General features: G+C 39.0%; 1 protein-coding gene and 1 non-coding gene across 6 annotated transcripts; both read left to right on the top strand.

Moving 5' to 3' along the window:
• Positions 1-7,433: 7,433 nt before the first annotated feature.
• On the top strand, positions 7,434-22,505 carry eef2k (eukaryotic elongation factor 2 kinase). 5 transcript variants are annotated; one of them, XM_053341510.1, is made up of 19 exons: positions 7,434-7,676; positions 8,654-8,910; positions 9,505-9,576; positions 11,456-11,556; positions 14,152-14,212; positions 14,309-14,346; positions 15,145-15,316; positions 16,467-16,616; positions 16,699-16,831; positions 16,985-17,112; positions 17,619-17,838; positions 17,946-18,010; positions 18,492-18,569; positions 19,366-19,431; positions 19,910-20,041; positions 21,266-21,454; positions 21,544-21,668; positions 21,923-22,101; positions 22,383-22,505. In XM_053341510.1, exons 2-19 carry the CDS (start codon positions 8,662-8,664, stop codon positions 22,490-22,492), a joined length of 2,268 nt encoding a protein of 755 aa, XP_053197485.1. In that variant the 5' UTR covers positions 7,434-7,676; positions 8,654-8,661; the 3' UTR covers positions 22,493-22,505. The 5 variants fall into 5 exon arrangements, with proteins under 5 accessions (XP_053197485.1, XP_053197486.1, XP_053197488.1 ...); XM_053341511.1 differs by having other exon boundaries at positions 7,434-7,701; XM_053341513.1 differs by lacking the exon at positions 19,366-19,431 and adding an exon at positions 19,095-19,151 and having other exon boundaries at positions 7,435-7,676.
• Positions 22,506-24,491: 1,986 nt separating this feature from the next.
• Positions 24,492-24,573, top strand: trnal-aag (transfer RNA leucine (anticodon AAG)). Its single transcript has one exon. It is a non-coding gene; the product is annotated as a tRNA-Leu (tRNA).
• Positions 24,574-24,720: the final 147 nt, after the last annotated feature.

Raw genomic sequence — 24,720 nt, 5'->3', positions numbered from 1 at the left:
AATAAACACGACAAAAGGAGAAAACAAATGATCAGATCTTCTATCTTTAGGTTTACCTCATGTTGCACACACTTACATTACACATAAGCCTATTTTATCTAGAAGTACGATGTAGTAATCTACCTGTGGATTAAGAATACTACACTGAAATAGAAAGGAGCAACGTGGAAACACTGTCAGCTAGCAGGGCTTTAAATTGCAACAAGGAACAAACACATAAATATTGAAATAGTAACATTAATGTAGGCATGAGGGGAAAAAAGAGGAAGGGCTGGACAACATATCTAACTAATAATACCTCAAATAGACTGCTAACGGTAAAGGAAGGGCGTTGCTTGTCTTGAAACACGACAAACCAAAAAAAACCCCACCACATTTTATCATTAATTTGCATATCTGGTAGGGTTACAACAAGCTAGTTAGCTACTTCAAAGACCTTATACTAACGTAACTACCATAACCTGTCGACTAATCTGGCTCATATTAGACAATTAAAGCTACAAGTAATGCCCCACAAGTTGCGTAATCTGCTGACAAAAACATAAATCAGATATCTTGTATGATATCTGATTATCTAGATGACGCAGCCACCGCTAGCTAATGGTTAGCACATAGTTAGCCTCGTAAAAAATGCTAACGTGCTAGCTGGTTAACGATGACGCTAACCAGCTGTAGATCAATACATTTACTACCAGCTTTAAGTGTGTTCATAGTGACGATACATACCACCCAAAAAAGGAGCTGATAACCACACCGAGTCAATCGAGTTTAAGTCGAAGGGAAGCTAACTTGTTGGCTCCAGCCTTCCGGTGACTCGGTCACTAGGAGACGACCGGCACTATGGAGGCAGACAGTCCACGTCATGACAACTACACTCGGTTACTCATATCCATGACGACCCCGAGGTGGATCTGTGGAGGTGTTTTTTCCCTCCATTGTACACAAACAAATAGGAGCAATAGCGCCACCCAGTGCCACCCATTAAGCACAAAATGAAACAATGATATATCACACATTTTCAAGCTTGTCTTAAAACACTGTTAAGAAATTATTAGGCTATTAACCCTCACATACTGTTCATATTCTGGCTCATAATTAGTCTCTACACCAATTCCCATTCATAAATCCCCCACCAGTCATTAATAAATGTTTGATTCATCCTTTTATTTGATTAATCTTATGAGGAAAGACATTCACAATCACTATTTTATAATTGAGGAGAACATTTTATAGAGTATGAAGCATACCTACAGCAATATGTTTGAATGCTGTTTTCCCTCCATTGTACACAAGCCACCCAATGCCACACATTAACCATAAAATTAAACAATGATATTAGCTGATATTAGAAATTGATCTTTAAAGGATAAGCTCCAGAGGTGATTTTAGACCCTTTTAGAGGTGCACTGCTCAAGCACCCATAAATTTGATCTCAGTTCAATCCAATCCAATCCACTTTATTTATATAGCACGATATTAACAAACACATGGTTTTCCAAAGTGCTGCACAAAAAGATAAAACACAATAAATAGATCACACAACAGAAGCCCAATAAAAAAAATAAAGTACACAATAGAAAGTTAAAAGCAGTAAAATAAAATAAATAAAATACACTGCCCACACAAGATAAAAATATGCATGTATACAATCAACACCCTACGTGTCAAAAGCCAAAGAAAAGAGGTGGGTTTTAAGAAGAGTTTTAAAATGAGACAGTGACTCATCACCCCTAACAGTAAAATAAATTGTTGGGGGTTTTCACACGATTGTAAATATTTTTAGCTTTTAGTCTCTTAGAGATGAGACAAACAATTATGCTACAGGTTCAAATGGTTTTATTTTAACAGCTTTAATGTACTTTGGATAGTTCTGTCATTATTATTGTGTTTCCCTTGATTGATTAACTATCTGAGTGTCCTCTCTGTAGAAATGTGTGATTGTTTATTCTGAACAATTATTATTATTATCTATAAATCACTCAACTATGTATTAATATGTTTTGTTGTAATTTATGTTATCCAGTGAAATGAGTAATTTAGCAGAGTGGTTTGAACACTTGCAGGGCATTGTATCTTAACATCTCACTCAGTGCTGAGCCCCCCTAAAGGTCTGATCCTAGAATCGCCCCTGGGTCAGACTGAACTGCAGGTCATCTTCTCCCTGTGAGAGGAAACCGAGGACAGGAGTCATAAACACATGAGGTCAAAGTTCAGTCATCAAAGGTGTGAGGAGCAAAATCTACAGTATCAAACCTCAATTCTCATGTCAGAAACAATGTGGACTACAACCACAGAGTCATAGTCATTTCTATTGTAAATTACAGAAATATACAACTTTTCTCTGAATACATTTAACATTTAAAATCTTCATTTTCAAGTGCAATCATGTATTTTGTCACGAGATGGCGCCAAAAGACTTTCAACAGTGGAAGTGTGTCACATCAGCCCTAAATTCAAGTAAAACTAATAAATCTCTACAAATATGCAGATTATACCCAATATGACATGAGGCACAAGAAATATAATAAGTTTACTTCAAATATTTGATACAATAAAACATAACTTTTAGCATCTTAATAATGCTTCATGGGTGTACGCCAACAAGAATGAAATATCAACTTCTGAATGGAGAGCTAAAATCAGATCAATTGTCTAAGCTCTTTTCTGAGTGTTGCTCATATATTCAAAACTCAACTCTGAAGTAAATCCTCTCACTAAACAGTTGTGTTTTCTGGATGTAAACACCTACTTTTCTTAAAACATGCTTAGGCCCAGTTGGACTCTAAAAACAGGCGTGTGGTTGTGTGATTTTTATTTTATTTTTTTGCACTAATTACAGGGAAAATATTAAGGGACTTTGACACTGGATTACTCAAAAAGTAAAAGTAAACATAGTTAAAAAATATTTGTGCATGTACTAAACCCACCATCATAAGTTTCATGAATGAAAGACAGTAAAAGCAGTTGATAGTATTTGTGCAAGTAGTCTTACAAGTAGTAAGTCCAGCAGAATCATTTATTACTGGACTTCACTCTATGAAGTACTGCTTATTGGAATTAATTATTTAAAAAAATATTGTTCGAAGTACCAATTAGTCATAGTATTAGAAGTAAAGTTACTGCGAGTTACTGGTTACCATTCATCATCATGCTTTCCTAATTTATTATAAAGGCTTGAAAAAGGGACAGCAGCTCAGTAGGGGCTGGCTCAATTTGCGGCAGCGGCATCTTCCGCGGCATTTCTTGCGGCACCCAGAGATGCCGCAGAAAGTGCCGCTGGCTGCCGCCGGCAGCGGCATCTTCCGCGGCATTTCTTGCGGCACCCAGAGATGCCGCAGAAAGTGCCGCTGGCTGCCGCCGGCAGCGGCACTTTCCGCGGCATTTCTTGCGGCACCCAGAGATGCCGCAGCTAGATGTCGCTAGTAGGCACTTTCCGTGGCATTTTTTGCGGCATTTTCTGCGGCATTTCTTGCGGCACCCACAGATGCCGCGGCTAGATGTCGCTAGTAGGCACTTTCTGTGGCATTTTTTGCGGCACTTTCCGTGGCATTTTTTGCAGCACCCAGAGATGCCGCGGCTGCTGGGTGCAATTATGTGATACGGCAAGCCGCTGTGTGCCGGGGGATAATGCTTGTGTCACCATGTGCTGGAGCATGGAGGAACACGTAGGGGGACGGGGCAGATGATAATAGCCTAAGTGCGGGATAGGCTATTAGTTTGAATTTCGGGGAAACCTGAGGAAGTATTTAGCAATGATATCCAAATTATAGCCTACTACAATTTGTCCAGATAAACCATCAACCACGAAACATCTCAAAATTATAGCCAAACAGATTAATAGATTTGTTCTGCTGTTTATTTATTATTATTTTTAATAATTCTCTTCATTTCTGCCCTGTTCCTAACTTTAAGCATACGTAATTTTGATGAATTCAACCCTTGAAATTACATTTTTATGGTTTCAATTAATAGCCTTGCAATGTTTTCCATAAAAATTTATTAACAAAAAGAAACAAACACAACAATTGAACAAGGTTGTGTGTGTGTGTGTGTGTGTGTGTGTGTGTGTGTGTGTGAGAGAGAGAGAGAGAGAGAGAGAGAGAGAGAGAGAGAGAGAGAGGGAGAGGGAGAGAGAGAGAGAGAGAGCTATATGCACACATCCACTACTTACTGAATTTCAGCCTGCTCCTGGTTTCCCGTCCTACATTATTGGACAAACGGATTAATCCAGGTGTGTCTGACCTCAACTTTTGGTCAGACACACCTGGATTAATCCGTTTGTAGGACGGGAAACCAGGAGCAGGCTGAAATTCAGTAAGTAGTGGATGTGTGCATAAAGCACATTAATCTTCAAATCTAGCCCACACTTTCAAGTCCATTTTATCTATCAATTCTTGATTGAAAGTGTCATATTCGGTCTTTTTTCCAAACACAAATGTGAGGTGTTCTGCTGGAGAACATTCGTCGTAGTCCTCGTTCCACACTTTCAGTTCCTCCAGCAGGTCCTTTTTTTCTTTGTTGTCCATTGAAAGAACCGCTGGCAGTTTCAATTGTCCTTCAAAGGATCTCTTTTTGCACCAGTCTGCAGCTGCCACAACATCGCGGAGAAACACATTTTGCTGCAGTGAAGATGAAAACATGGTCCAGGTATGGATGTCATTCTCAAATAGGGTTAAAATTTTGAATTTTTTAATTGCACACCATTAACCAATAGAGCCTAGTTCATAACTTGTACGTAATAAGGAGGACCTGTAAGGTGTTGCTGAGGTGATGAATATCTCAATTTCCAATAAGTTACCATTGTGATCTTTTTCCGGATAAGCAACAGCAGATAGATGTATGGATTTCATCTACCAATTTTGTATTTGTTTAGATCCACTTTTACAATATACAATAATGGATCTGGCAAAATGTTTAGATATCTGTGACATTTAATATTTTTGATATATGGTGTCTCTAAATGTGCTGTATGGCTTCCCCCAATCAGCACTCACTACTGATCAAGTTAAGTGGGCTATAACATAAACCTGTAATACAAAATTACTTTTTCATTTCACAATAAGATGCAGCAGTACTTTCTGAGAGCCAATATGTAAAGCTCTTTTGTTAGGTGCAGAAATAGTAACTTGTTACCTCTTCCTCTGTGTCTGCTGTTATCATATCTTCAGCACTGGAAAATAAAAAAGAAATTATATAGGTTAAGTGTATTGATGCAAAACCACTTTATGCCACAACTAGCGCCATAAATTATTTACTGGCACAAATTTGGCATCTACACCCACACTGCAAATAAGTTGTGTACCTTTGCTCTTCCCAGGTAGTTGAGCACTCCTGAAGCACTTTTTCAGCTCGATATCGGCACATGTTGCTGCTTGTTTGCAACCACCGGATCAAAACCTAAAAACCAAATAACAATAAATAGAGTGAAGTCACGTTTTCATTATGCTGTAGTTGTGGTATTATTTTAATTGTCAAATTACTTGAGTGGAAATAGCAGACGCTTTAAATTATACAACTAAAATCAAGGCACACATTTGACTAAATTGATTATGACTTACCTATGTTTCTCCAGTCGTCAATGTCTCTTTAGGGATTTGAAATACAGGACTGACAGTCGTACGCTGATGTGACAAATGAGTGGGCAGTCGTCAAAATGATTTGACACGCTCTCGGGTTGCCAGGTGTGACAGGTAACTCTCCAAAGTAGGTTATGATATTTAAAAATGCGGTTTTATACACAATTTTCCATAATTAAAAAAAAAATCTCTCATAAAAATTAAGTATAGGGTATTTTAGTAGGCCTTGCCTCTTATTATGTCACATATCTCCAACACTATAACAAAAATACACAAATCCGTTTATCAGTATTATAGACCAATTGCCTAAAAAGCTGATGTTAAAAATGTGACGCAGTCTCATTGTGTCATAAAGTGTCACAAATCTTATTGTAAGTATTGCCTTAGCACACGTCCATTTTAGTTATAGTGGATAAAGAAAGATGAGGACAAGGAAACCCAAACATGGCAACCATTCTATATGTATTCTTTAGGCTACGTTTAACATGTGTGGCATCAAAACATAATTATTTTCTAACGTTGACATGTCTGTAAATTGCCATCTAAAGCCTAAAACCATGCCACAGTCATGAAATCATTGCCGCGTAAAGTGCCTACTACCGACATCTAGTTGCGGCATCTGTGGGTGCCGCAAGAAATGCCGCAGAAAATGCCGCAAAAAATGCCACGGAAAGTGCCTACAAGCGACATCTAGCTGCGGCATCTCTGGGTGCCGCAAGAAATGCCGCGGAAAGTGCCGCTGCCGGCGGCAGCCAGCGGCACTTTCTGCGGCATCTCTGGGTGCCGCAAGAAATGCCGCGGAAGATGCCGCTGCCGCAAATTGAGCCTGCCCTCTCTCCAGCAGCTTCTCGGAGCAGGAAACTTATCTCAGTCTGACAGCTGCCTCTGTGCGTCTCTGAAGCTCTCTGTTCAGTATCATGTTGTGTTGCAGCTGACCTAAAAACTATAATATTCTCCTCTTGTATATCTGTGCTGTCAAACGACCACCTGCCACCACGGACCGCTTTGCATTACAAAAATATATATATTAATGTCAAAGCATTTCCTCTTTATTTCTGTCACAGTGCAGAGCTGCTCTGATGACATGTCACCTGGATTCATTTTTTCTAATAGTTTCAGATCTCCTACTGTCATTCATAAATTTCTTATGTGTTTGTAGTCTGATTTCTGAAACTGTGTTGGTGTTTTTACTGTTGGAAAACTTTTTGTGAATGAACCTCACCTAGAAACTGAGTGGAACATGGAGCCATATGTGTGTATTTTAGGGTCGTGAGGGGTCATGAGATGATTAACGGGAGAGGAAAGAAGAAAAACTCATTTCTGATACACAAATCTGTTTTCAGTTTTTGGACTTTTTCTGTTATCATTGATCTTTGGAATAATATTGGATCATTTGAATGTTTATTGAAATTTAACCAGGTGAGAAGTTTAGAGAGAAAAAACATCACCATGTGGTGGAGCTGTTAACTTCTGACTTGTGACCCTGACTACACACTACTAACTGTAAGACGTCAAAAGCCAAACATGTTGGAAACCACTGCACAACCACTGTGTTGTATTTTAAAATGTTAGATTATCCATTGTGTGAAATAAGTCTGAAAAGTAACCAAAGCTGTCAAATAAATGTAGTGGAGCACAAAGTACAATAGTTCATTTTGAAATGTAACGTATACGTAGCAAGTATGTATTTATTGTGTGTCCCTTATATTTAAGATACATCCTTGGAGGTGTTGTTAACTTAACTTTAAATTGGATGTTTTTCGTCTGTCAGTATTATATTTCCGACAGCCTTGAAGGCAGCATGAGTAAGGGGCGGGGCTACTGTCATAGTGGTCGGTGTTGTACGTGCAGAGAGCTCACGCCGTCGTGGTGGACGGTAACGAGAATTACATCCTGTCCCAGCTGCCAGGCACGTCCCCGGACCTTCAGGACAGGTTGGAGAACCAGGACTGAACCACTCTGGTCTGGGAGGAGCGTTAAAAACTGCTTCTGCTGCATTTCTGCTTGTTTTCTTTCAAAGTGAAACTGCGAGACGGAAGAAGACCGAGGTGACTTGGTTTTAATAACACTGTCACAGTCTGTCAGGAGAAGTCATTAAAGGTGTGTCTGTGCCTCCGGGTGTAAGGTTGGTTGTTTATTTAATACGTGCAGCTAACAGAAGACTTACCTGAAGCTGTTAATTTTTTTTTTAAGTTAACTTCTACTGCAGCCTGCTTAAAAATCATGTGTTACACTCATGGTTTCCTCTGCATGGTCTCTGTGGGAGCACACTGTACCACCAACAGGAGCACAGGAACGTCGTGTCCAGCCTGTGTTTGCATTCCTCTTTGCCAGCCAGCTGTCACTACAAAAAAAAAATCTGTAAATACAATTAGCTTTGGGCAAGACTGGACAGCTGCTGTGTAGCATAGATGCAATAAGTTAAATTGCATTTGTATGTGGATGTTATGTTATGCTGTGTATTTTGAATGAGCGTTGTGCTTTATGATGGTACTGTCATGCTGCAGCCACTTCTAAGATAACACTGATGACTTACATAAGGAATGAGCTGCAGGGATGTGCACAACAGCACCACAATGCACGGCTGCTGTGTGCTTGAACTAATGAATAAACTATATAAGATAAACTATGAATGAATGATTTCTTGCTGTAATTGTTCCTATACTCACTATTAGAAGATCCATTCATAATGAACTTACCATGCAAGTGAAGCAAGACAAAATCCACAGCTGTCCTTTTATGCAAAATATGTTTAAAAGTTTATCTGAATCTAATATGGAGCTTTAGTTGTCCCTCTTTTTGCTGCTTTACTTCTACCACAGCTCAACAAAGAGCCTCATATAAGCTTCAGGCAAACTTTAAAATGCATTTGTGGACATTGTGGATTCTGGCTCCCATCACATCTTTTAATAGTCAGTATGAGCAACAGGAGGAATGATTACAAAGAGGAAAACCTCTTTCAGTGTTCATATGGACACCTGACTCTTGTTTTAAGCCACACTTGAACAACCTCCCTTATGTGATTTTGGTTTCTTAGTGCACTCACACTCCCATCTCCTCTCTTGTCAACACAACAGCAGACATCATGGAGGATGAACTGATGTTCAGCATGGAGGAGGTGGGCAGTGCTAGAAAGCCCCCCACCCAACGAAGCGCCCCCAACCAGCGGACATCCTCTCTCAGTGATGCCAACGCTAGCGATGACGACGATGACGATAGCTTCATCTGCTCCATCTTGGACGACTCCGCAAAAGACATCTGTCACTACATGAAAAATCTGGTTTACAGCCGCCAGCTTTCAAACTCTCTTCCCAAGAGCAACTTTACATACAGGGTGAGCCATTGCCCCTGGCAACAGGGTGATACAAGGTGCATAATCTTACTGGGAGTGACAGGGAAGTGAAATGTGTTATGAAATCAAGTGCAGGATGATTAAATTATATTGCTAAATTCTTATTTACTTTGTTGATGTCCTGTATTGACACATCATCATAAACACTCAGTTCTGCAATCTGCTTCCTTATAAGGAGAGATGGTCTGTGCATGCTTGCACACACACACCAGTATGTGTGCTGTGTTTATTGAAAACTGATCAGCCACATTTAAAGTGCACTCTCTAAAGAACAGGAAGTAACAGAGTGTGGGTTTCATATCGTGTTTTTATGTTGTACGTACATTACGTTGTATGTAAACACGTCTCTCAGCGCTCATTGACTTCTTCTTTAGTACAGACCAGCAGTGAGCTGCATAATCACTCTATTCAGGGCAGAATGCTACTTACCAGAGCCAGTGTGCACCAGCCAACTGTTGGGATGAATGATCTTTCAGTGGTTTTGTTTACAGCGTCTGGGCAATTAATGTTATCTGAGGTCATGTTGTATAATTTGCTGATGAAAAGCCGTCTATTTTCTTTTACCTTTCCACATAGAATGATACAGAAACAGAACAAGTGGCAGAACCTCGATCGTACAAGTACACGGTTTTGTCTGAGACTGCACGGGTATGTTACTGATAAATTATATCTTCTCCTCCTCCCTCTTCACCAGTGACCATCTACGTCTTCCTTCTCCCTGCTCCACTCTGTAATTTACTGCGCTTTTCCTTCTCTGTTTTGGAATGTCTTTTTATTTTTGTACCGACATCTTTTACTCCCTTTCATATTTCTCATGATTTTTATTTTTATGGCTGGTGTTTTATCCCTCCTAATCAATGCATCTCCCTTTCCTCTAGAGTGTAATCACTTACTCTTAATCTACACTAACAAACATTAGAAATATTGACCAAACTACATTGAAAAACGTGATATCTTCTTCAGTCTTTTTCATCCTGAGAATTTGGTTTCAGAAAGCTTTTTTATTTTTTATTATAGATGCTGCAGCTTCAAACATTTCTTTTGTGTCTTTTAGATCTAATAAGACATAAAAAAACCTACACAAATAACCCACATACAAAAAGCTTACTGAAAAGTAGCAGTATTAAAATTCAAAAGGAAGAAATATTAAATTAATGAATAAATGCAATATAACACCAGAAGCAACAGTGTAAACAATTCTGACTTATACACACATGACTGGTGTGTCATTTCTGATAACATCTTTGCCAAACCTTTCTTAAGAAATGGTAATTCATTCCTGAGAGTGCATGTTATCTATTCAAGTCATTTTCCTTCAGGACATGAAAGACATTCCAGGATGAAATTGTGGTTAAAAAAAAACAAGTGTCTTCTTAGTGTGGTTCTGTGATACCAGGCTTTACCATTTGATCTTTAGAGCCTCTTCACAAGGCTGCAAAGTGACTGACAGTATAGAGCAGTGGTCTCCAACCCTGCTCCTGTATGTTTTAGGTGTCTCCCCTCTCTAACACACCTGAGGGTTGGAGACCACTGGTATAGAGAAGTCCTGTGCTACTTCAGGTGAGTGTGGCTCCTCCTCACAAACAACATGTGACACCCTATCAGTTAAAAAAACATGACCTCCTCACTTCACTTCATGTAAATCCTTTCCATCTATATATAAACATGTCCAGAATGCCTGCTGACGAGGGAGACGTGCTGCTGTACAGTATAGGATGGGTCAGGGCTTGAGTTACTCGGGCAGGTTTACGTTACTACTGACACCTCGACCCTGGTTCCTAGTAAGAAAGTTATTTTTTGAACGTAGCACAACTGGAGATGATGAGAGGACAACCTAGGATGATAACATTGGGGTTTAAATGGAACTAAAGATGTTAAGCCTTTTGTAATACATTTATACTGAGGTCTACTTACTAAAATGATCCTATTTACCTTAAATCCCTTCTTTTAATTCTTGACTCCTTCATAATTCTGTTGTTTTTATTTACCTTACCTTTTATGAACTTTCTAATGACTGTGAGCTCTCTTCCTGCTTTGTAGTTATTAAGTCATCTGCGTTTCTTCCCTTCCTCATCAACCTCTTTTGCTTCCTTATTTGCATGCTGTCACAACAGTTACAAATTAAAGAGCATAAACTTCAAGCTGTATTTTATATTGAATGTATCCTTGTGTTTTGTTGGTATATATGAACTGCAGTGTAGGCAGTTTTCGTAGCCGTAAGCTGATTAAAAGCAAGTACTTTCAGAAATGAGGGGAAGTTGTTTAATGCAGACATGTGAAAGTAAATGCGCTCTATTAGAAAGCACAATGCAGGCATTTAGAGAGAGCAAGCGCATGAATTGTGCAGAAAAAGTACAAAAAAGCTTGGAAAAGTCTTTATGGTGCAAATTAAATTTCCCTGTCATTTTGCATTGACTGGTTTCCCTTGTTCTTCTGTGTATTCTAGCTAATCTGTTTGGAAAGCTGACTTTTCTTTCTAAAAACAAAATGCTTAGAACCAATGAGATGTGTTTCTTTATTGAAACAGGAGACATGGAAAAAAGCTGTTCAAAAGGCCAAAGCCATGCCCGACCCCTGGGCAGAGTTTCATCTGGAGACGATAGAGACTGAACCATGTACACGCTACAGGTATAAATAACTCAGTGTGTGGATTTGAGTCATAAGTGTTCATTGTTGTATGTGTGGTACAGTGTGATCATACAGCGTTCGGGTCTTGAAATAATAGTCCACAGGGTAATACCAAAGTACCAAAACAATCTTTTTGCATGTTTGCATGAACAGATTCATCATTTTCACATTTTAATTGTTAGTTGCAGGCCTAGTCTTAACTGTTGACTTATATAACAGCATCTTCAGTGGAGACATGAAGTACTGACATTGTTCATCCTGTCCTGTTCTTTTTTATTTTTATCTCATATACAGTGGGTGAGGTAATGAGTGTGCACTTAAGATATTGTGGCTAAAATGGTGGCTGCATAAACATACACACCTCTGACACAGTTCCCAGACATTGACAGTGTTAAGTCTTCCTCACAATTGAATGGGTGTGGACAAAAAACAGGAGGGAAAAAAAAATTCCTGTGTGTGTGTGTGTGTGTGTCAGTGTGTGTGGGTGTTGGGCTGTTACATAATACACAGGGTTTGAACTCAAAGAATCGGAGAGGAGGGATTGTCAAGAGCTGGGATTTGCCCTCATGTTCTCTTTTCGTGTGCTAATTTTACCCACATGTAACCTCACTCTCCCTCCCTTCACTTATGCCCCCTGTAGTATGAACTTCATGGAATGAGAGTCATGGTACACTATGTCCCTTGCCTGGAAAGTGTCTCATTGGCAGAAAAGAGCATATGCTAGGTTTTGGAACAGAGCACTGAGAGAGAGAGAGAAGAAGAAAAAAAGTTCAACACTAAATTTCTAGGTCAGTGTGATTCAGGTTTCAGTTGTGCAGATTTACAGCTGCACCTAGTATTCATTAACTCAGAACACTCACACTGCCAAGCCAAACAGACACACTGACCCAGACCTGCAGTGCATATACACAAACATTTATCAGCACATTGACTATGTGATATTCTTCACGGACTATGTGAATTCCCTCAACTCTAACCTAAAATCTGCTAAACTGTCCCTACATCTAAATCTAAGTGCTGAGGAGAAAGTACTGTACACACATGGAAACACTCTCTGTGTTGTTTTGCAGTGTAAAGGAAACTGGCTGCTTTGTGTGTCTCCATGATAAGAATTATAAACTGTTCGACAGACGAACTCCCTCACAGAGGACAAAGTGTAACTTGGCTAACGTGATTGAGGATGGAAACCTGTGTGCGACTGAATTAGACTCATAAGTGTTTTATCTCTTATGTTCTAGTTTTACTGACCTTGTGACAATAGATACCGTGGAATGGGCCACAGCGTCAGCATTGTATACAGTTCAGTGTGAGTGATTTGTGATGTGACAGGTGGAAAACAAAAACAAGAGCTATTTTCTAGTGGTAGAGGAAGGTCACGGGGTTTGGTCTGTGACGTAAAAACGACCCACACATGTGACAGTCACATAGCCCCCCTCAAATTACACTGAGAAACTGAATTGAAGGATAAGGCAGGTGATTTTCTTTATTTTTTGTGAGTAAATCTAATGCACCAAAACAAACAATGAACTGATCCTACTTACAAGTATTATGTGTATCCAAAGCCTGATATATAATATTCCTCTGTATCATAGACTTCCATGTTATCCAAAAGCTGTTAAAAACCCTTCAATGAGACACGGCTGCACTGCTGCACTGGATGCCTCGTTCTTTCACTCCACTACACTTCAAAGACTAATAATAGCATTAACATTTTAAGTCTCAGGAGACTAGTTCTGGTGCGGGGGCATCTGCCTTACACCGAATTACTCTGCAGTGACTGATGGCACAGAGGAATACAATTGATTGTTGATAATCAGAAAAATATAGAAACATTTCCAGCTATATTCTTTAAACTAATAACAGTGATAGAAAAGAACTGGAGTTGCAATAAGGGTTTTTTTCACTCTTGATTAATCTGTTAATTTACTTACTAATGGATTCAATGTTTAGTCTATAAAATGTCCAGAAATAGTGAAAAATGGCTATTACAATTTCCCAGAGTCAAAGGTAACGTTCTCATATTACATTTACAGTCATATTAACCCATTATGACCTGAGATTTAAAAAAAATTATAAAACCTAAAGCATTGTTTGAAAACAACATCCCGAAGCCTGATGCTAAGATGGACTAAAAGCACTAAAAACAACAAATACAAAAATGCATCCCATAATGTATTTCGCCATACCAACGTGTATTTCAGAACACACACAGAACAGACCACAAGTTCATCCTCAATCAGGCTGGTTTAATAATCAGCTGAGGACAAAAAGCATATAGAAGTGGTTTCCCTTCCAATACAGAGTGCTCCTCTGTATTGGAAGTAGAAATACTCTTCCGACCAACATCTGGAATGTCAACTTTTAACCTTGTGGGCTCTTTTCTCTCTCCTGTTATCAACTTCATCAAAGAGCCTCTTGAGTCTTTTAACTCTCACAATCAGATATGGCTCCTATCCCGAAGGTAGATAAGTAGATAGGGGAAAAATGTGTTTAAATAGCCCAAAAACAGCTGAACAAAACAAGAAACAAGAACATCCAAACTTACATAATAAACAATATAAATGTTACATGTGTTGATGTAATTCCTCTCCGCAGGTACAATGCCATCACAGGAGAATGGGCTCAAGACCAGATCCATATCAAGATGGCTTCTCAGGTAATGCTGCTCTAGTCTAGTAGTCTTAATATTTAAGAGAGCCTTTTCAGTTCTAATCTTTTGACTAATGTATTTTCCCTGCCTGGTTTCTCACAGCCGTTCGGGAAAGGGGCCATGAGAGAGTGCTTCAGAACGTAAGTTATAACTTTAGTCTATAGTCATCTATTTTCCTCCAGCGGTTATTGCCCTCATGTTCCAGTAGCAGATGCTGTCTTGGTTTCAGTGTAAACAAAGCATGGCTTTCCTACGCTACGGCCCATGAGTGGTGCAGGTCCACATTCCTCACATTTTTTACTCAGACCCAGAAGGATACGTTGACGCTTTCCTTAGTCTCAAAACCCAAAGATGGTTTTGAGAGAATCACAGTGGACCAGCACCGCAAAGTCTTCCATGACGGCACTGAGGTTTTATTTTTATCTCAGTGTAAGTACTGTTTCCCTCGTTCAGATCTTCACTGTTTGGTGAAGCACAATTTGAGTGGATGGTGGTAACACTGCGCCACCGTGTTTTGGCTTTTTCATGACATCGCAGAATGAAAGGGAACAGGAATAATAGTCTAATTGTTCAGGTTTAATCCTCACTTATGTGGGAGATGTATAGGACAGGCATTGATTCCCCTACCCACCCCCCACCACCGCCACTACAGCTGTTTGTTGTTTGCATTATCCCACCAAAAGTTTTCATTCTGACAAAACCCAGAGCCTGAAAATAACTCCCTCAGCCCCTATGAGCCCGGACAAATTAGATCCTAAAAAAAGAAATGGTTTTTCCTGTTGGACGTGAGAATTTAGAGCTGTTGTTCTGAGAGTAAGGGTCACTTCAGGCACATTTGAGATCTGCTCAAGTTTATGCTATGATTACTGTGAATATATATACTTCACATTCTGCTCACTGTTGCAATAATTGAATAAATCTGTTTCCTCTCCCATCAGGAAGAAGTTGTCTAATTTCTCACACAGCAGCAACTGGAAGTCGGCGTCAAATTATGTGGCCAAGCGTTACATGGAGACGGTGGACAGAGACGTTTACCTAGAAGATGTCAGGCTGCAGATGGAGGCCAAACTCTGGGGAGAGGAGTACAACCGTCACAAGCCTCCTAAACAGGTAGAAGAGAGATGTTGACCTCTGAAATGAACTCGGTAGATCTAGAACAGAGAAAGATGATATCATGAATCACTGAGGTGCTCATTTTTCAACGGGGCCATATTTACAAAATCAAGCCTCGAAAGCACTCGAGGGCGTAACATTACACAATCCTGTATTGTATTGTAAATGTTTAAAAATTCCTCGGCCTTGCATTATTAAGAAGTCCATCACATAAATCCTGGTACTGTACCAAAAACAAATCCTCTAATCTTGTTCCTCTCATCTCAACTTTCCATCAGATTACGTGCTATATCCCAGATATCCTGTTATTAAACCAAATGCAAATAAACAAATGGATGGAAGGAGGTTTTTTATGTGATATGTATCACATTGTACTGAATGGTTATAAAAAGTATGATCAATTTGAATGTTAAATAATATTTCCTCATTTGTTTTACTGTAGGGACATAACTGTTTTTCTTTTCTTTTTTTTAATAATTGCATCACTTTTGGCTGCAGCTAACTATTACCTTCTTTTTTTTAATCCTAATCTACTCATTAATTTTGTCTATAATATAGTGAGAAAAGACCAAAATCCACAGATGGTGAGTTTACTATCATGTACTGTATGACACAAAAACACTTCAAATCTTCAAATATGAGAAGCTGTAACCAGCAAATATTTGGAAGTTCTGTTTTAAAAAATGACTAAAACAATCAGTCGATTATTGAAATAGTTGCCTTTTAATTTTCTGTTGAGTGATTAATTGACGGATCATTGCAGCTCTAGCATCATTATTGATTGCCTGTTGAGTATTTGAATTATTTGCCAGAGAATATCAGTATCTGTATAAACTGGATTAGTAGTTTTTGTCCTTAATGTTTACACTAAAGCATTTTGTAAAAACGAATTATATAGTTTACCTTGAAGTTGTGACACGTACATTTTTACATATATTTTTAATTTTTTACTTTCTTTACTTTTTTTCTTCTTTTTCACTTTTCTCGCATATAGCACAACCTTAGATTACCTTACATCCCACATTGCATTTCACAGCACATATTGTTTGTGTATGTCATTTGTAAACCTTTGAAGTTTGCTGACTTCATTTTCAATACTAAATATGTGTGAGTCTTCATCAAATCCATGATGTGTTTAAATCGTCAGGTGGACATCATGCAGATGTGTGTGGTGGAGATGACGAACCGGCCAGGTAAACCTTTCTTCCACCTGGAACATTTCATCGAGGGCAAGTACATCAAATACAACTCCAACTCCGGCTTTGTGAAAGACGACAACATTAGGCTCACTCCACAGGTGAGTGACGTCACCTTTTTGACATTAACACACGTTCAGCTAGTAATTGGTTCATCACTTCAGTCTCTTTTATATCCATCAGGCCTTTAGTCACTTTAGCTTTGAGCGGTCAGGACACCAGCTGATTGTGGTGGACATCCAGGGGGTCGGAGACCTCTACACTGACCCTCAGATCCACACCGAGAAGGGCACTGACTTTGGAGATGGAAATCTGGGTACACCTCTCTCTCTCTGATCATTTCTTATCAGCTGTTAGACAAATTGACAAACTGCTGTGTGAAATTAGGTTAGAAGTGATACAAAGAAGCTTCCATAATTGCAATAAGACAGATTCTTAAAGTGATTTCTTGATCATACATGTGTTGTAGGGGTGCGAGGCATGGCACTGTTCTTCCACTCTCATCTGTGTAACAAGATCTGCAAGAGTATGGGTCTGACGCCTTTTGACCTGTCCCACCCAGAGAAATCCCAGCTGGACTGCACCAACAAACTGCTTGTAACTTTAAAATATTACCATATTAATATAAGTATCAGCCAGGGCCAGAAATCAACAGTAGGTCAACGTAGAAATACACTTGAAAGTTTCATAAAATGATTGATTGGCATTAATGAATATTGAAAAATGTCCACAGAAATGAAGACTCAGTTCACAGTTTCCATATTTAGGCATGAATGTGTCTGCTCTCTGCTGTGAGAGGTTATGAGCACAAACTGTCCTGTGTTTTTGTTCAGGAAACAGTGTAATACTTTAAATAGTTGAGATTAGAAAGAGTGTGAAATACTTACAAACCCCTCCAGACATGTTTTTGGCTTGGCCGTCCCTATGACCGCAGCCTGTGAGTGAGTGACTGAGTGAATGATGGAGTTACACCATTGGTCGGCCAGCTCAGCCTCAGTTCAGTTGCAGGATACGCAGAACAAATCGGCTTTATTGTCACCCTCACTATTTTTTGCTTATTATGCAATCTATGTCCTGAAAGTGTTTTGATCTTTTTTTTTTAGAAATCAGCTCAGACAGTGCTGAGGGGACAGGAGGAGGTTTGCGGTTCTCCTCGAGTACGCACCATATCAGGAAGCCGAGTGCCTCCGATGCTATCCCGCCTGTCTGAAACTTCATCTGCAGATGACAACATGAGCGACGCAGACTCCATCCCCTGCTCGCCTCTCACGTTCCCCTACTCCCCCATAGCTGCACATGGATCTATGGGCAAGTCCCCCTTTGGTACGTGCTCAAACACATTACTACAGGCACTCTGTGTTTGATGTGATAAAGCATGATATCCATATGGGGGAACTGTCATTTGTAAATATTTGTTCTATATTTTACAGGCTCATCTTATACTGGAAGTTATGAAAATGAAAGACTTAACAATAACAACATAGGTGACCACAAGGTGAGCAATAACACCAAAAACAGCACAGGAAGATAGCAGCCCTGAGAGCTCAACGCAAAGTAACTAAATAAGACACAAGCAAATAGACAAAACATGGTGATAAAATGAAGAAAACGCTAATTTAAATAAAATATAACAAAACAAAAGACAGAAATGCTGCAAGTTGCACAGAACAGACATTTCCAGGGAACATTAATCTATATATACACTTGTTTTACACTTTATCAAAGTAATCGTTGCTAAAACTGTCTTTACTTGTGCTTTTTACATTACATTTGGCTTTTCTTCACATATAAGATAATGTCAGTATTTTAAAGCCAAAGTGAAAGTCTTACTTTAAACCTAAGGTGACTGCAGAGGCTGAGTATGACTTGAGTCATGAGTCTTCAGCTCTGAGCTGGTCTTTAATTTGAGTCCTGGGCTGCAATCTTGACACATAACTCACAAGTCACCACACTGAATTCTGAGTTTCTGTCTGTAGGAAACGGATAGCGGTGGGGACAGCGGATACCCAAGCGAGAGGAGGAGTGAAGGGGATGTGAATGACCAAGTGGACGGGGTAAAGATTTACATTTGACCTCCCATTGATTTAATTGTGGTCAGTTGGACATTTTCCAGGATTGATTTGCAGTATTGATTTTGTAGTAGTTTAAAATGGACAGTGGAAGGACTTAAATATTGACGTAAATAACTGATACACTCCTTTTTCAGTTAAAGAAACAGTGGCCAAGAATGTTTGTTTCTGACATTTACCAACATGGCTATCAATATTTTACATGTCTTTGTAACTCATTTGCATTTTTTGGTCCAAATTACCTTTTCAAAGTGTCATTTACATGTATTGTTTGGCTTAGTATTGTACACTTTTCAACAAATCTGTCAGCATATCCTGGTTAGACACTTCTATCATTAACAGTTACTCAACCCTGACATCTTCGGCTTCTCTATTTGCTGTATGTAAATCACTGTCTTTTATCTTTGAATCCTCTCAGTAGCTCATATTCTGTTAACATTTCCTCTTGTTTATATTTAGATTGACTGTTATGACAGTAGATTTCATAATGCATGTTGTATCATCACATAGGCCCATCACCGCTACCAAAGACAATATTCTGAGTCGGATGAGGACAGTGTCAAACGGGTAAACAAACAGTAGAGACAGCAGTGTGTAAACGTCATCCTCACCTTGATCATAATCATCCTCACTTTAATCAGATAATCTTGTTCTATGTCTTCTCATTCTTGTCTTTCTTTCATGTTGTCTTTTCCCCTCATAAAATTACTCATCAATGAAAATGATTCCTCACCCTTCCTCTAATTTAGGCCCCGCTGTTCTTTGTGTTTTCCCTTACTAGATAAAGATGGTAGTTCCTCCAAGAGTCTCCGCAGACTTATATTCTGTCACTCCTGACCACGAATGGGTGATTATTTGCATGGCAGGCCTGCAGTCTTGTCTTTGCTGAAATATCATGATTGAGAAAAAAAATGCACTGAGCATGATTCTCAAGTTAAAATTTGAGTAGTTACTTATGCTGGCTGCCACTGTTTCCATTCGCTCTCTGTCTTTCTGTACAGCCGAGTGAATGAAAACGGTCTGAAAATGCTAAATTAAAAGTGTCATTAGGAACCTGAACATCATCTGCCTCTTCTGTTTCACCAACTCTGCCATCGAATGCATGATTCTGGCTGTGTGTGATTTGACAAGCTAACGGGTGTACTCATCTGGCGCTGAGCTTAAGGCTCATATGTGGCATTTATCAGCTCAGATTTATTTTACTGGATGGGTATACCCGAGAGTGGAGTGTCATTGTCATACAAACAGGCTTTCTAATGAACTTGTTAAAGAAAATTTTTTTTGTCTTTATCCTTTTTGTTTCTTTACTTCCTGTTCCTATCCAGCTGACAGAAGAGAAGTGGAGCTTCTACCATTCATCTCGCGCTCACGTCCACCGACCTTCCTGTGTGGCCACTGAGGTGGAACGACTCAATTCTCTGCTCCAGAAGAAGATCGGCCAGTCGGTCCTCGGAAAGGTAACAGAACACAACGCTTGCAAACATCTGATTAGCTGTTACTACATTGATAAAGATCATATGTATACAGTATGATTAGACATACATATTTAAACCTGACAAGACACCATACACATGTTGAACATACATACTGATTTTTTCTTAGTATTTCCAGTCAGAAAGAAGCACTTCTCAATAATATGCTCGTTCATTTTTCTCTCATATCTGTCTGTTAAATATTAAATATAAAGCTACAACCAGAAGAGGTGAGCTTAGTTTAGTATAATGACTTTTAACAGGGAGAAATAGAAAGCCTGGTAATGTTCAAAAGTAACAAAATCTTCTATGTTTAGTCCACACAAAACCTGAAATGTAACAAGTAGTTTTTGTAAAGTGAATTCCTAGTTTCTGGAGGAGTGTAAAAATCTACCTTGAGGAATCCTAGTAGTTAAGATTCATATCATATAACCATGATGTCTCTTTTGATTCCAGCTGGGAGTCTTTGTTGCATGTCACCCCCCCCCCCCTATCTCTCTCCAATTATTTCCTGTCTCACTTCTGTAATTTATTTTGCAATTCCCATGGAATAGGCAAAGAAATTGAGGAAAAACGCTAAGTTTCGACTGGACAGATGAAGGCTGGTAGCTCTACATTACTTCCTGAAAAACTGGATTATAAATGAATCACTACCCACAGCAAACAGCACTCTGCTACTGTTTGCATGGCTTTTTAAAAACATATTTCTCCCACTATGTTATCAAAACTCACTAATTTTAAGGACAAACAAGATGTAGAGCATGTGCATCCCAAAAAACCTTTTTGGAGGTGCTGGATTGGTGATTAAAAAAATCACACTGAAGTCAAGAATCAGACAAAAGATCCGAACACTGAACAAGCAACATTTTGAAATCTTCATCAGGCATTGTCAAATCACCCTCAGCAGTCCCAATTTTCCCAAATTTTGACAAGAATCATGGGCAGCAATTCATTCTGAATGCTTCCACACACTGTATGAATTTTATCTCCTGTAATCAACTGACTGTAACAGAACTGGTACAACTTGGTCAGATCACAAACAACACCAATTTTATAAATATACGGTGATCTTCCACCTTACACTTTACATCATTTTACATTCAGAAATCTAGTGAAGTTTTGAATACACTAATCTCTCCTCTGAGCTGGTTTTCGTGGATAGTTTCATGTGTTGAAGATATTCTGGATGTCCTTTTGTTCTTGTCCCAGGTCCATCTGGCGATGGTGCGGTACCATGAAGCGGGCCGTTTCTGTGAGAAGAATGAGCAGTGGGATCAGAAGTCAGCCATGTTTCACTTGGAGACAGCAGCTCAGTGTGGAGAGCTGGAGGCCATCGTAGCCATGGGACAGTGCTGTCTGCAGCTGCCCCATCATATCCTGCCAGACATGGAGTTGGAGGTACAACACAGTTTATTTCCCCTCTTTTTTTATTTTTGTCTTGGCTGTTTATACGTCTTTGAATTCTAATTTTTATGTGTTGTTGGCAGGATTGTGCAGGAAACAGGATGAAAGGTTTCAAGTATCTGCTACAGGCTGCTGAAGCTGGTGACAGATCTTCTATGACCACAGTGGCCAAAGCCTTTGATAGTGGATTAAATCTGCCTGTTGACAGGTCAGTGAGAGTCTGTTTTTGAACTTTATAAGTTTTGCTTGGATTTTAATGTTTGAACTCCAAAACAACACAGGAATCCAGTTCTAGCAGTCAAGATAATACTGCCCCCTAGAGGAATTTTTAGAGTTTCCCTTTAATACAGGAAACAAGATTCTGCTAGTTTTGATGCCCACTGAGGTCATTCATGTTTAGTATTTCTGTTTAATTTAATAGACATTTGAACTCTCTTGCTTTCTCCTCTTTCAATCATACAGGAAGCAGGACTGGGAAGAGGCGATACACTGGTATGACAGAGTGTTGAACATGACAGACTATGACGAGGGGGGAGAGTTCGATGGGACGCAGGACGAGCCTCGCTACCTGCTGCTGGCCAGAGAGGCAGAGATGTACCAAGAGGGAGGCTACAACCTCACTGCAGACCCTCAGAGATCAGGTTCGACTCTCTATGTTGACACAATCTTACTGTGCACACTCACCCCATGTAGACTGCAAGTGAGGCTCTGACAAGTTGAAAAGTTTGTAGTTTGCTCTCTTATGGACAACAGTGGCTGTAGCAGTTACAGTGGGTGCCAGCTGCTGTGCCAGTAACAGTTGCTACTAACAACAAAATGTTAAGCTGAAACCAATTGAAACCTAACTCTCTCTGTCTTCAGTATTTGATGCAAATATTGTCACTGTCTCCACCTTAATCTCTTATACTATCTGTCTCTCCAGGTGACCTGTTTACAGAGGCAGCGGAAGCTGCCATGGCGTCCATGAAAGGCCGGTTGGCTAACAAGTACTTCATGAAAGCTGAAGAAGCCTGGGCGCTAATGGAGGAGTAATTCTGAAAAGTCACTTTTTAAAATCAAAAATAGGCAAACAGGAGTTATGTGGCAGTCAGGCTGGTTTTACACAGTCATAGCACAGCTTGAATGGTTACAGTTTACATATTTTTTATTACAGACATTTTCGCTAATGGTGCTTTGTTTGTTGAGACTTCCAGGGTTGGGTGCACATCTCCATATGTCTGTTTTTCTCTGTCTTGGTTTGTGAAGCTCTTGACTCCTCCGTTCTTTTATTTCCTCGTCTATGTTTACCATTTGTGAGTGCGTTTGTATAAAAGGGAGTGTCTGAAAAAATTCAAATAAATAAAGTAGTTGACTTACTTGTCCCTAACATGAACACACTTACAGTGGAAGAATCTCTGTTAAATGCTTGAAGTGTAAAAGTGTAAAAAAAATAAAGTTTGCATTGCTTTTTATGGGTAACCATTCTCATTTTTTCTGCTCTTAACTTATTAGGCCTATAACTAGTTTCACAGTGAGACTTGCAAATATTAAACTGTATATTTTGGTTTGTTTTTCCCATTTTGACTTTCTTTAAATATAAAAAAAGCAACTAGTTTTTTTCACTTGTCTTTGGACCACAAATAACAGTAAAAACTATAATAGTGATTCTAGTTGGTTATACACACTTCTCATCATTAAGTATCTCCCCTTTTCAAAACACTTGACAGTCCTCTTTCTTACCACACAGCTCAATACAACAGTTAATCTCACATCTGAAGTGCACTAATGCAACCAAAACACTTAATTCATGTCTCAGTATCAACTATTCCTACCACAACTCTTCTTTTTGAATATTTGTCTTCCAACAAGACTGTCTCTCATAACACAGTAACTTAAAAAACTTGAGTCGCCTAAAAATATCATATGTATCACTGTTGTCTATTATCAATGTTTTATTCATTTGTTTTTGTAGAAAGCAGGATTTGATTACAAAACAAGTATGAAAGAAAGTACTACATTACACTACATCACAGTATGTTACAGAAATTCATGGAAATGCTGCAAATGAGGACTCTTGAAATATGAAATTATTTTGGCATTTTTGCCTGGATACCAAAATACACAAAAGAAAAATAAAGTAAAAATACACAACAGAAAAATAAAGTACTTCCAGGGATACAAAACTATATTTTTTATCATTTCTAAATTGTATAAAATGAAGCAAAATATTCTGTGTGAGTTAAATTAGCTGTTAGAATTAGCTGTGGTTGGTCTTTTTGTGTCATGTTATGGTTTGAACCTCGTTTGTTTGTAAGTAAACTTTGTATTTAAATGATCATTGAATTCATTTTGTGTCAAAAAAATGACATAATCCAGTCCACATGGACCACTGCTGTAAATACTATTATTGGATGAAGAGTTTTGAAGGAGAGGGAAAAAAAGGGAGATCAGAAGAAGTAAATTACCCCCTAAAGTCCTGAAAGGTGATACTTTTTGATCTTATTCATACAACTTATTATCTTGTGTGCAGAATTTATGGATCTTAGTGGTGGTGGCGGCACTTGGGTGCATTATGTTGACTGGTGTTCCTGATAATTTGCCCCCCTCGTGTATACTAATGGGGTGGACAAAATATTAGGAACACGATTCAATATATAATGCACCCTAATACACCAACATCACGCACTATGACCTCTTAAAATAAACATCAAGTAGAATTCTGACAATATCAACAAAAACTGATATTGTACAAACTTCATAAATGTACCCCACGTTGTTTTTGCGTTGCGTGCATATATTATCCATTACGGTAATGATGGCTACTATCATAGATAGACTGGAAATTGATTGATTAGCTACTTAGAAACTTGATTAGCTGAGTTCTCTTAATGTTTGGTGGCTGTGCGCCCAAAATGGAATAATTGTCTCCTGTCGGGGTTTATGGCAAATATAGATGTAGATTAGTGACAAGTTCAAAGATAACTATGAAACACTAATCCATATCTCAATTGGAGCCTATATTTTATTAGCGTTCATTAGCAGCTAAGCATGAGGTAGCGTGGCCGAGCGGTCTAAGGCGCTGGATTAAGGCTCCAGTCTCTTCGGGGGCGTGGGTTCGAATCCCACCGCTGCCATCAGCCTTTTAATGATTGTTCAACCTGCTGCACAGATAAACACTATGTAATTACACTAGACTTAACTATAACCTTTGACACAACCACTGAATTATAGTTAAAATAAATAATTTTGGGGTGTAAGTAAGTGGTGGGCTCGCTGTGCAT

This window comes from Scomber japonicus, chromosome 20, assembly GCF_027409825.1.
Source record: "Scomber japonicus isolate fScoJap1 chromosome 20, fScoJap1.pri, whole genome shotgun sequence".
Taxonomy (NCBI): Eukaryota; Metazoa; Chordata; class Actinopteri; order Scombriformes; family Scombridae; genus Scomber; species Scomber japonicus.
This window is presented reverse-complemented; position numbering and strand designations above follow the sequence as displayed.

Coding starts and splice junctions, on each gene's coding strand:
- eef2k (XM_053341510.1), top strand. CDS start 8,662: ATGGAGGATGAACTGATGTTCAGCATGGAGGAGGTGGGCAGTGCTAGA. Junction 14,347..15,144: donor ATGAGAGAGTGCTTCAGAAC/GTAAGTTATAAC, acceptor CTCTCCCATCAG/GAAGAAGTTGTCTAATTTCT. Junction 17,113..17,618: donor ACTGCACCAACAAACTGCTT/GTAACTTTAAAA, acceptor TTTTTTTTTTAG/AAATCAGCTCAGACAGTGCT.